The sequence below is a fragment of the Centrocercus urophasianus genome, unplaced genomic scaffold, assembly GCF_019232065.1.
Source record: "Centrocercus urophasianus isolate 14NV4802_14NV808 unplaced genomic scaffold, USGS_Curo_1.0 seq_5, whole genome shotgun sequence".
Lineage (NCBI taxonomy): Eukaryota > Metazoa > Chordata > Aves > Galliformes > Phasianidae > Centrocercus > Centrocercus urophasianus.
The window spans coordinates 3,992,740-4,005,717 of record NW_024885088.1 but is presented as its reverse complement, the minus strand read 5'-3'; the positions used below and the strand labels follow the sequence as shown (position 1 = coordinate 4,005,717).

General features: G+C 38.5%; 1 protein-coding gene across 4 annotated transcripts in view; it reads left to right on the top strand.

Annotated features, from left to right (window-relative positions):
• SCUBE1 (signal peptide, CUB domain and EGF like domain containing 1) overlaps positions 1-12,978 on the top strand; it is a 205,337-nt gene that overhangs the window by 178,570 nt on the left and 13,789 nt on the right. For all 4 annotated transcript variants that reach the window (XR_006171503.1, XM_042835115.1, XM_042835114.1 and 1 more), the window contains exons 12-19: positions 185-304; positions 1,919-2,011; positions 3,392-3,508; positions 4,958-5,116; positions 6,277-6,480; positions 7,664-7,825; positions 10,933-11,100; positions 11,966-12,127. Coding sequence is in view for 3 of the 4 variants with exons in the window: in XM_042835115.1 (XP_042691049.1) it covers positions 185-304; positions 1,919-2,011; positions 3,392-3,508; positions 4,958-5,116; positions 6,277-6,480; positions 7,664-7,825; positions 10,933-11,100; positions 11,966-12,127 (1,185 nt within the window). In the remaining variant the exon portion in view is untranslated. The remainder of the gene's footprint in view (positions 1-184; positions 305-1,918; positions 2,012-3,391; positions 3,509-4,957; positions 5,117-6,276; positions 6,481-7,663; positions 7,826-10,932; positions 11,101-11,965; positions 12,128-12,978) is intronic.

The following is a 12,978-nucleotide window of genomic DNA, read 5'->3' as shown; positions in this document are numbered from 1 at the left end:
CATTTCCAAGTCCAAACTCAAGGTCCAAATGTTCTCTCTCCTGTTAAACGCTTATTTCAGAAATGCCTGCACCTGTAATTTTTCTTGGTTGCCATTTCTACCTTTCCTTTCTCACTGTTGTGAACAAGTGAATGCACAGAGTTCTGGTTTGGGCTGCTTCTGATTTTTCTTTTTTTGTCCTCAGAGATGGTGAAATGTCTCCCAAATGCCAAACCAGCTCCCAAGGCTCAACTAGTATGTAGTAAGACAGGAGGAATAGAGAGCTGCTTCCTATCATGCCCCTCCAATACCCTTTTTGTTCCAGGTTTGTACAAAATATCTGTTCTCTGAAGTGATAGAGTTATTTGAATGTGACTTGATGATTCTTCTCTGTTAATGTATACATGACTCTTGCATTCAGTTTTTATGATGGACAACTGTAAGTGAGCAAAGGTTCACTATAAATTAAATTTTGTCCAAACATGCACATGATTAAATACAAGAACTGACTGCCCATTGCATTAAGGGTTTGGCCCTTGATTGTTTAATCTGAGTTATCATTTGGGAAAGAAAAAAAAAAGTCAAACTGAAAAAAAAAATCTTTCAGTTGCCTTAACTAAAATGTGCAAAAGAAAAATTTTGATATGTTAAGTTACTTAGTCAAAAGGGGAGGGAAAACTGAGCAGTTGATTTCTCTGCTAATTGTTAAGCACTGTTTTTCATTATGAATAGAATGCTCTGAGCCCCTCCAGGCATCTGCTTAAAATGGTGGACTCTGCATCATGTCCCAACATATCCTGAAATTGTGTGATCAAACAGGAGTGGAAACAGATTGGAAAATGGATGGTTCCTCCTAGATAATCTGGTTTAGAGAACAAAGCATGAGGCGGGGGCAGGAGAAGAGTGCTGGGACACCCTGAGCAACTTAATGTTGTGGCAGCCCCAGCATACGATCAAACTCTTATGCCACAGTAGCATAAAACTTCCATCAGTTCAGCAAGGGACACCATGGATCAGTGAATGAAGTAGCAACAGCTTAAAACCTGCCTTACTGTCTCACACAGAGTGGGTAAGACTTAATCTGTCTCAGGAGGCAGCGCAGGTAAACCCCTACTCACTATTTGTTGCTTCTGTTCCTGGCAGTAGCTGGGTTTCAATAAATTTTGTTGGCAGTAGTTCATCTGAATGTTACAGAAAATCAGGCATCTCACTGTGTTTTTTTTTCCCCTCCCTTTTCTTATCATTTGCTACATGTAATTTTCATCTACACAGTCTTGCAGGACAGTGGAGTAGGATGGAGGTTGATATTACTTTTTAATGGGTGTTCTCTTTCTACACAGGATTATTTTCCACAAAGATGTCTCTACTTTTCATGTTAGTGCTGGCGTTATATGTAGCAGAGCTGTTCACACGTTATTTTCATTTTAGCAGAGATTACCCGTGCATTTATCTAATTTGCATGCAGCAATAGAGTTCAATCTGTGCAGTATGCAAACTCTTTCATAGTTCTTAGCATGTTAATTTTTGTTTCTGCCAAAAAATGTGTCAATCTGGTTAGCTTTATTACTAGTGTACATGATCTATTTATAAGTAACAGATATGATCAAAGCACAAGGATTCTGCCATGAACATATACAGTAAAATATTTCTGATCTGTGTGCCATGGAATTACTTAATTGTCAGCTAACCTAATGCCAAACTCTTTATGAAATGTAACATTTCAGTGCTGAAAGAAACAAACCATAGTCAATGCTCTGAAGCAGTAGCCCTTGGTAAGCTACTTCAGCCATTTAAAATCCAGGTTCAACACTTTAAATGTCTCATTATTTGGCAGTATTAGAGTGCTCAGACATGACACATTAGTGCTGAGAGAGCTAAGCAGAGCAGGTGTTTTGTGGGGCTGATGCCCTGCGTGCTGACTGTGTGTTCTGCTTCACAGATTCAGAGAACAGCTACACACTGAGCTGTGGTGTTCCTGTCCAGCAAGGCAAGGCTCAGCAGAAGCGCAATGCCACCCTTCCCAGCTGCGCAGGTAGGTGCTGTCCTGCTCACCTTGGCCATGGCCTCTGGGAATTAAATGTGGAGGTCTCCTAAACCACTGAGGAGATGCAAGGTAGACAACTCTGAAGTTACACAAAGCCAGATTTAAGAGTTACATTCAACAAGGGCAAGCTCTGGAGTAAATTACTTTCCATAGTCCAACATCTGACAGTGAGCATGTAAAAATGGCACAGACTAGGAGACGAGAAGCCCAGCAGGAGCACAGCAGCCAAAGGCAACGATGCTGCTTGGTGGTCAGCTACAAAGACATTGCTGAGGAGTGTGGAGGATCTGGGCATTGCATTTCTATAACCAGAAAGGTTACAATATTTTTACAAGCACATTTAGTGTTTCATTCTACTGGTTCACAGAAGTGGCTGAATTATTTTGCAGAGACATTTCAAAATTTCAAAAGCTGATACTTAGTGTAAAATAAACTCAGCTCTAGAAGATGAAGTCTGGCAAAATGAAAAGCAGTTGAAACAGCATCCATTGGAGGGAAGTATCAGCCCATTTTACATATCAATACCTGCCATGCTTCTCTCCAGTCTTCCTGTTCTCTAGCCATGTACTTGTTACACGTTTGGAATGCAATATGAAGTATGTTGCTGTGGAGTTAACACAGCAGCCCATCTGTCTGCCTGTGCCACAGGGGCAGATAACCTCTATAATGCTCTCAGGGTTGCTCCCCACTGCATCACTTACTTGCAACACCCTTTTACCTGCTCCAGTTCCAAGGGGCAGCCTGCAGGAGCAGGAAGGTGACAGGCCATGCCATACCTTTCACACCATGGAATTTGTGAGGAAGTCAGTCAGCAGTTGCATTTTTGAAGCACTGCATATTTGGAGCCTTTAAAGTTATGACTGGCATGGATCTAAAGCTGAAGAAAAAATCTTGCAAGCTCTAGACAACCATCAAATAAAGGTATTTCCTTTGGATGGTTTTCCATTGTCAATAATTTAACTCCATTAAGTCAGTCTTACTACTGCTTGGCATTAGCAAGAGTCAGAGCTACTGCCAAGTAGTGTAGGAAGCCACAGTCAGAAAAAAACGCTATCAGTGAATCTTACTCTTTATAAATGGCAAATTCACCCAATCCCACAAAGATGTGCAGGTGTACTGGATGGAAGGAGTGCATGCAGAGCATGTGCAATACTAGCAAATCCATTCATCTGTCTGGGCTCAAGTGTAAGTGCTTATGGGAAATAATAAACTTATGCAAATGGATCCCTTTCCAAAAGGTGTATAGCTCTTGGTCTGTGTGTTTTCTATGTTGCAAAAAGTCTTTTAAGTCTATTTTTAAAAATAAATTCCAGGCTTCCTTTCATCTGCATCACAAACAATGGGGTTTTTTTTGTTCAACATCAACAGATTCCTTAGCCCCTCCAATCAAGCAGAAAGCTCGCTTTAAAATTAAAGATGCAAAGTGCCACTTACGACCTCGCAGCAAAGAAAAAACAAAAGATGCTGGGAAGCAAGCTGTCTTAGGTATGTGATTTGTTATAACACATAAACAGCTTCAGAATTTTTTTACTTGTTTGTTTGCTTGTTCACGTAATTTGTTTTAACATCTCAGTCTGCAAAAAAGCAATGCTTTTCATATTCGGATTTGAATTTAAGATCAAGTCAAGTTCCACACTCTCACTGAATAGTGCCATAAGTTTGGATACGGCAGTGTTGAGATGTCACCAGTTGTTTTGAAAAATCTTTGTCCAAAACTACATGAATTTGGAATTAAGCTGATCCTTTTTCTGACATTGGTAATGGCAGAAATATCTTGAGACAAAAAGCTGTGACCAGTGCAGTTACAAGAAATGATGTCGGTTCAGTTTGTTGTTTCCAATCTATGTTTGCAAACGCTATTATTCATTTGCATTATATTGGATGAGTACACACTGCAGCAGCAGACAACCCCTACATAGAAAAGTTACAACCAAAATCTGATGTTACGTAGTCTTCAATCATATGTTACACTGGAATTAGTAGTTATGCTGTGAGAAGAAAAATTTAGAAGAAGATTTAGACAAAATTACAACAAATCTGAAATATAAATAAAAAAGGATTTATCAGGCTATACCAAAGCACTCAAATGTTTCAAAAAACTCATGGCAGTAAGATTTGGGACTCTATTATTGCTAATTTTTAACTTCATTTTTAAGGTTAAACAAAACATTTTTCACAGATTTTCATGACATTTATTTCTTGTCCTCCATTCCCTTGATACATTGGAGTAGATTTAACAATTAAAGAATATGTTGGTATTTTTGCTGTGCACTTCTACAGCTGAAATATCTGAAGTTCATTTACTTTTAACATTAACTCAGAATCTTCTGGGCTTCAGTGCACAATACTGGTGAGACTGCAACAGCTCAAGTTCTTGCTTAGAGGAACTTAGCAGCTTACAGAAAATGTCTACTGGTGTTACATTCTCTGTTGTGAGTCTGTCTTACCACTCTTGCTAGTGAGAAGTTGAATGATAGCTGAATAGAAAAGAGATTTTGAGCAAGAGATTGCTCAAAGAGATAGAACATCAGTTAGTAGTTTTCTTGAAGCCCATGCTTGTTCTGGTTTAGTCCCAAGCCTGCTGCTCTAATGAATTTGTGAAAACTGACTCTCTTGCTTGGTATAACCATGAAATGACTGTATGTAGTATTGCAGCTCTTGCCTAATTTCTCTAAATAGTTTCCTCATCCTAACACAGAAAAGATACAGGAAATTATAGGCATTATAGGTAACACTAAGCAGCTGAGCATCACCACACCAGTGCTTTTGCCTCCTGCTTTCACCAACAAAAGGATCAAAGTGTCTAAGTGCATGTGAAATGTTACGAAACCTGTCACTGCATTAATAATAACCCAGCTGAGATATTGCTCATTAGCCTGTCACTTGCTACCTTGCTACTTGATTTCTTTCTTTGTGTGGTTTCTCTCATGAAAGGAGGTCAATTCCCTTGTACAGACAACTGCCACGTGACTTTTGTGAATCTCAAGTGTGATTCCTCCAAGAAAAAGCGCCGGGGCCGCAAGTCACCGTCAAAAGAAGTGTCCCATATCACTGCAGAGTTTGAAGTGGAGATGAAGTCAGAAGAAGTCTCAGGTTTGTCAACGGTCTCTAAGTCTGCAGAGAGAAACCATAATTCAATTCCTCAGTTGTGTTGTTAGAATCTCTTTGATGCTATTTTATCAAGCTGCTATGTGAAGCTTATAGCACAAGCTTCATTCAACAGCCTTTCCAAACTCAGTTTCCAAGTTTTATTGAAAGGAATTGGGTATGAAATTAAGCCAAAGAACAAAGATTGAATCTACAGCAAAATTCCTAGAGCTAAGTCTTGTATTTTAATTTAGTATGATTTTCTCAGACAACAGAAGTGCTAATTGATGCACAGAGAATGTAAGGATTAACTAGAAATTATATTACACTAACCCTAAAAATATCCTTCAAAATGTAAGTTGCTGAAACTTCAGTCTGAGAATTGAGTATTTTTATCACACATTTGATAAATTCATGTATTCATAACAAACTTCAGGAAGAAAAAGAATTGCTTCAAGTTATTCAAGATGTAGGATATCATGCCATAACATTCAGCCAAAGAAAATGTAGGTTGAATTCTATAAACTTGTCAGTCTTCAAAGGCAGATTTCTTAACCTGTGAGGGTTATCTCAGTAGCCAGGAGTTCAAACAGCCAATTGTGCTAAAAAGCACCTTTCTTTGTGTCAGTTATGTATTTTGATCAGGAATGTGGGGAGAATTCCTAATCAACTGAGTGGACTGAGAAAATTCAGAAATGGTGGTGGTGTCTGACAGGACACCTATGTGGAAATAGGATGCAGTGGGACATCCTATGGGACATCCACCCTTCTTCTAATTGTGCACAAAGCACTGGTCACTGCTACTCTGTAAAGCACAGTACAGTATTGTTGCACAGTGCCGTCTTGATCCTTCTGTCTAGACTGGTGATTTCTGTAGCCCTCTCCCTGTGCACTCAGTATAACCAGATTTCTTAATGACTGAGGTACCTGCGCTCCATGCCCACTCGCAAGCCATGCAGCTCAGTTTGATGGACGTCAGGGTACTACTGGCTGGCCCCATAAAAGGCCTGATTTTAAATACAGTGAGCTGCTTCTACAGTTTATATGGAGAAGACAGTGAAACAAACAGAGGAGTCACAGTGTAATGCAAGCTGAGCTTTTTGTTAAGCACCTCTTTTAAGCATCAATCTCAATTGCTTCTAGTTTTCTTATCGTTTCCCATCTAGACACCTGTAACATTGACTGTGTTCGGAAAAGGATGGAGCAGAAGCTGCAAACTGCAATCAAAACATTGAGGAAATCTATTAATAAACAGCAATTTTACATTCAGTTTTCTGGGACAGAATATGAAGTGGCTCAGAAGCCAGCTAAAGCTACTGAAGGGCATGAAGCTTGCAGTACGGGGCAAGTGCTGCAGGATGGAAAATGCGGTAAGTCCCAACTGATTCCGTTCAGCCATACCCCAAAAAACACATTGCCACAATATGTTGGCAACTATTTCCCAGTTACTCCCAGTATCTAATGAAAATACATTTACAGTTCTGTAAAACAATGAAATAGCATTTTCCTAGGTGCTGTGTATTTAGTTTGAATTTGTCTCTCTTACTTTCTTCATCAACAGATAATCTGTGACCTGTATGTATATTTATAATTAACACTCAAAAAGTCCAATTAAAAAAAAAAAAAAAAGAAGGAACGATCTATAGAAATCTATTTTAACTTTATGTCAGATCTCAAATTTCTTTAAACTTCTTCCACAGTTACTAGGCTGTAGTGCTAAGGTGATAATGCCAAACTACTAGTGGCAGTTCTAAGCACTGCAAGGTTTCTAATCACTTGGAGTCACACTTTCAATATTAGCATATCTGTTTTTCCAGCTGCTTTTAGACACCAAGTCATTTACAAGCAAAAAGCAGTTTCAGACAGGTCTGATAGATGCCTCTGATGAGTTGTTTCTAAGGCTGTTTTCATCACGTAGGAACAGTGATTTACAAGCAGTTATTGAAAAGCTGCTGCTGTTAGTATCTAGAAGCTAATTACTAATTACTAATATCCAGTAGAGAAAAACTTTTAATGTAATTGTGACCTGTTACTATAAGAAGAGTATACGGATTCATTTATATACTTAAAATGCCTTCCGTTTGGGCTGAGTGTCAAGAAAAAGAAAACATTACATGGGATACACTGCCCTCAGAGAAATCGCCAGAACTGATTACAGGAGACAGATTTTGTGCCTTCTTCCATAAAACTTACACATAAATGCACATAATTTAAATTTGTTCACATCATCAAACTATTCACATCATTTCCTATACATTATACAACACTGCATTAACTTTATTAACAACTATATCTGGTAGAGCTTCAGCACAGTAGAATGCCATTTAATGGGTTAAACAGTAGAAGAAGGACCTTGATTGCACTGATGTCAATTGGCCGCAGATCCCAGACGGTCCTCTTTACATCAGGTGACAGTCTTTGCCTAATGCATGCAAAAGTGCCACTAATAATACTGGCACTAAAAAGACCCATCTTCTCTAAACGTTCGATATATAGGAAAATGATGTGATCAAAATGAAAGTCCTTATGCAGATTCCTCTTTTCTTTTCTCAGTTACCTGCAGCACGGGCACCTTTTATAGCGGAGAACATAATCAGTGCGTTCCTTGCTCACCAGGAACATACCAAGACACAGAAGGTCAACTTACCTGTGAGCCTTGCCCAAGTAATGATGGACAGGGAGTAGTGGGCGCCCGGAACGTTTCAGAATGTGGAGGCAAGTTTGATGTGATTGTAAAAGGATTAGGTGTTGCCACACAGCCTGTGAGGTGTGGAGGCTAAAAGAGGGCAGAGCCATCCACACTTCTGTCTTGTAAAGGTAACAGAAGAAATCTCTGTGCTCTTACAAGCAAAATGCAAAATGTTTTGGCTCATTCCATTCACTGACATGCTGACATTGCCAACTGAAGGTGGGACCTGCTGCAGCAAGGTTATGGTATGAAAATGAGCAAGCCAAGCAAAGCTCTTTACTTCACGTCAGGTATGGAATCTGAACAGACATACCTCGACTTGTAAGGACTCATCAGGCATATTGCAAGCCAAAGGGATAGTTTACTTTGGGCTGGTATTGGTGAGTGTAATGAACCTGCTGATTTAACCTTTTGCATGGGATGCTGTTTACCTGGCTTCATTGGCAGCAGTTGTAACTTTGAGATAGTTGTGCTGCAAGGGTCTGTACATGGGCTCAGAGGTAATGACTGCAAGTGCCATGCTGTATGAATTTGCTGTAGCTTCTGGCAAATGACACAGCACCTCTGACTTGACTTCGTTATATATAAATTGGATTACGATGGTAATCCCAGTTTCAGAAAAGAGCTGCAAATTTCGGTTTGTAAATGCTTCTATTGTAAGTTGTTCAAGATATATCACTGTTAGTTATTTTATCTACATTATTTCCTGCAGATAAGCAAAATCTAGTAGCTTTTTTTCTTGGAAAAAAATCTGTCCTATCTGCTTTGCCAGTTCTGACTTTAAAACCTATCCGTATAATTTACATTAATGCTTACTTCAAGAATAACTAGAGTGAGCACACAATGAATGACTCTTGAGAAGCTGCCATTTTTCTTCATTCACTGAATTTAAAAAAAGTTTAGTTTAGTCAAACATATGGTAGATTTTGCTGATACCCTGCATGCAGGAGCTATCACTGAAAAAAACTCGAAATGCCTGTACATCTTGGGTTTTGTTTTTTTTTATTTGAACAAAATCCAATAAGAATAGATTATCAGAGTTTAAAAAATGTTGATATAGTGTACTGACCAAAGTAGAACAAGACTTACTAGTTGCTTTATCTCACCTTTAGCAAAGCTTGCATTTGAATTTTTGTTCTGCACAACACAAAGAAATCCTTCTGGTTATTTTTGTGGAGAGTATTGCTCTGGAAATGTTTGCTGTCAGATCACAAGAGTCTTTTTTTTCCTAATCAACTCTCCCCTTTTCTTTTTTTCTGAAAGTGGTGAAAGAATGTACTTGAGACTTCATAAGCCTCCCTAAATTTTTATCAAGAACAGGATAAAATGTTGCAGCACATATGATAAAACTGTATTTTTATGACTTTTTAAATAACAGACTTTGTTAGAAATGTACTCACCATGTGTAATTAATACTATTTTTGCATCGTGTCTTCTGGAGCAGTGTATGTCTGTGTGGTAACAAGTACACTATAATCCAAATCCTCATCCCTACAGGTGAAGCACATGCAGATACCTGAAAGAGATTGCAAGTGGCTGTTGCATAGAACTCTTTTGTAGCTCCAAGTGAATAAGATGCTATGATATTTAAATTCCATGTGATTCTTGCAGACACAAGCCCAAAACACAGTTAGGGAGCCTATTCATTTGGGGCTTTTCTCAGGGAAATCATGTCAGATATGTTTTGTTGGTAAATTTCAATTTCAAATTCAATTAAAAAGGCAAGAAGAAAACAGCTCACTTCTATATACATCCTCAGGTAAGATGTATGAATGCTGAAAACAGCAAACATTTAGCATTATGAAAACACAACGGTACCTATTCCTTAAAAGATATCTCTGAGCCACATTTCACACATTCTTAATTTTCACATTGAAATCCAGACCCACATCCATTCATTAACTACGTTCACATTAAAGTCCAGCAACCAGTTGGACCAGACCAAGAGGATCAGTTTTGCTATAAAAATAAGTGCAGAATTGTCTTCAAATTAGCAGTGTCATGTCTCTGAGTCTGTGTCACATCAACCTACTTGTACACTCATATTCCAGCCAGGTGGGATGGGAGCAAGACTAAATCCCAGAGATCCTGATCCCAACGTTGTCTATAAGAGTTAGATTTTTTGTAGGAACTTTTGCTTGAACTTTTGCTTTAACTTTGCTTTTGCTCAGGATTTCTCGTCCATCCTGAGTGCCAATTACCCAAGATGCTGGACATCCCCAACATTTCCCAATATCAGGGTTTATAAAAAAACCCAACCCCACCTACAGCTCTCAAAACTCTCAGGATTTCAAGCCAGTTTTTTCTGTCTGCTGTTCAGTTCTTAGGGAAAATGAATTGCAAAGTATTGCTATTAGGCAACCTCAGGGAACACCTAACACATCTCAAAGTGCTGATCTCCTGGCTGGACTGCTGTGAAGATATGTAGTAATGCCATAATGTTGAAAAACTTGACATCTTGATTCTCAAATATGTCGTCGAAGAGTAAAGTACACTAGCTAGAAAGAAGCAAGCCAAACAAATGCCTATCAGAAATTACCTGGAGAGCAAGTTTTGAAACTACCTTGTATCTGTCAGTGGGCTCCTCAACGAAGTGCTTTGCTTTTCACAAATGGCCGCTTTCTGGCAGAAGAACTCCTGACAAGCAGTAGTTTTTGCAGCTGCCCAGAAAGCTGCTGGTGTCAGCTATTCTTCCAGACAGGATGCCACACTGTCCCATCCAGATAGTTACCATTTCCATATAATAAAATGAAGATATTAAAAAGAAAACAGTGCTTCACAGATATGATACAAAGATTCATTTTTTCCCTACAGAGAACTTTGTAATTCTCAGGTGAAAGACTCAGTGAAAATATTATAAAAACATCTTATTAGACCCATTCTAAAAAACAAAATTTAAAAAGAAACATGGGTAGCAAAGAGCTTATTAAGAAACTAGTTCTAATTGCTGGCCCTGTTTTTAGGAAGTAGTTACAGGAACAATCCAGATGCAGCAAGTAAGACCAGAATTTGACCTGCAGCTGTCTTGTAGTTACTTTTTTAAGGTAAAAGAAACATTGCCAACTATGAGCTGTTTTTATATTTTGGCCAGAAAAGTAAGCTCACTAACACAGATGATCATTTTCATTTCTAGGGCAGTGTTCTCCTGGCCACTATTCATCAGATGGTTTTAAACCTTGTCGAGTCTGTCCTCTTGGTACATATCAGCCTGAACCAGGAAGGACCCTCTGCTTTCCATGTGGTGGAGGGCTTGTGACCAAGTACGAAGGTGCTGTTTCTTTTCAAGACTGTGAAACCAAAGGTGAATTTCTTATCTTTCCATGATTTGTTTCCTGCTGCTTGCCCTTTTGTTTGTGAGCTTTGATAGTCTCCAAAACAAACATAGTCACTGCATATAGGAACAGTGTATGTGATTAAATTAAATGTTTGTGCAATCTGTAAAATAGTCATGATCTCCCAAGGTTGTGGAGAGGGAGTCTGAACAGGATTTATTGTATTTGGAATTTACCACAGGCACATATAGTATTAGCTCTGCAACTGGGAAGTATAAATCAGCTTCACTGCATGGCAAAAAAATCAAACCAGCCTGCATCAGAGAATGATTTGGCCCTTCATTGCTGCCTGTTTTTATTTTCCAAACTAGAAAAACTAAATATTACAGAAATTATATGAAGTTAAGGATTCTTTACAAATGGGCTGGGCAGCAACTGTTAGTGTGGAACATGTTGCGTGCCCTGTAATGACAACTTCCAGTGCAAACACTGAAGAAGGAATCTGCCCAAACTTATTTTGGCTTACTTATTTGAATTACATGCTGATTCTGGCAAACATAGGAACTCCCCTCTTGCTATTGTGAAAGACGTTTTTGTTGTTGAGGCAGATATGTATCATCTTCCATTTTTTATTAGCTCATAGGAAACCCCTGTATCAAATGTAGTGGGAGGCATATGTAGCATGAATTGCTAGTTCATCAGTCTTCAGAGGAGTATTCTAGTTAGAAGGTCACTTGTAATTGGGAATAGTGTGAGCTTATGTCCTTTTTGCCTTTTTTTGCCTAGTAATTATGCTGCAGTTTGGGAATCATGGGCTATGTCCAAAGTAGAGGGAAGATATCTCTGCAATGAAGATTGTTACTCTCTGAAAATAATATGGCTCATACTTTGCAGTTCATTGCTCTCCTGGACACTACTACAACTCCACAACGCACAGATGTATCCGATGCCCTGTAGGAACTTACCAACCTGAGTTTGGTCAAAACTACTGCATCACCTGCCCTGGGAACACAAGTACAGATTTTGATGGCTCCACTAATGTTACACACTGTAAAAGTAAGTTGCATTTATAGTAGCTGTGAGGTGAAGCATGTCTTTGTTTCTGAACCGCAGCTTGAAGGTTCATTTGTCAGGTTGCACTCTCATCATGTATTTCCCAGTTAGCATATATCTACTGCCACATGGGACAGTAAAAACTGAAAGCAAGGAGAACAAAACCTGGAAAACTATCACTTGATGCATTTAATTGTTTTAGCATTAATGTAATTTCATAGAGTGCCAGCTATAAGTTAAAACTATTGAGCTTTCAAATTCCCAGATCCTGGAAGTTTTGCAGTGATGCATATTTCTATCTCTGTAGAGCACAATATCTTCTATCAGAGTAACAGCTGCTAGTCGTTATAAAATGCTAGCAGATACGGTCATGCATACTGCAAATGCCAGATAATTACTTATGACAGTGAAGTCTCATAGGCTTTTTTGCAGTACTCAGCCCTCTGTCTTAAATTACCATTTTAAACATCTCTGAGGATTGCTGTGTAGTTGTATTTGATCTTTTGTGAGTTACTGTTTCTTTTAGACAAAAGATTTTTTTTCATCCCAACCATGCAAATTTAAGAGAAGTTCTCTATAATAGTTAGGTAATGTCATATCAAATATTTGTATGTACAGCTGCCATAAATTTTTATTCTTACTAAGTCATAATTTCTAATGTAATTTAAGTAAATCAGTTATTCTTAAAGAATTTGAAGGAGTTTGATAATTTTCCAATAAAGTAAAACCCCTTATGTCACTTTGCTGGCTTAGATATTTTCTGTTTTCAGTCCAGCTTCTGACCTTGCAGAATTTTTTGAGTAAGCAAAATATTTAAATGTACATCTAGTTTTACACAGTTGTGTAGGCCTGGA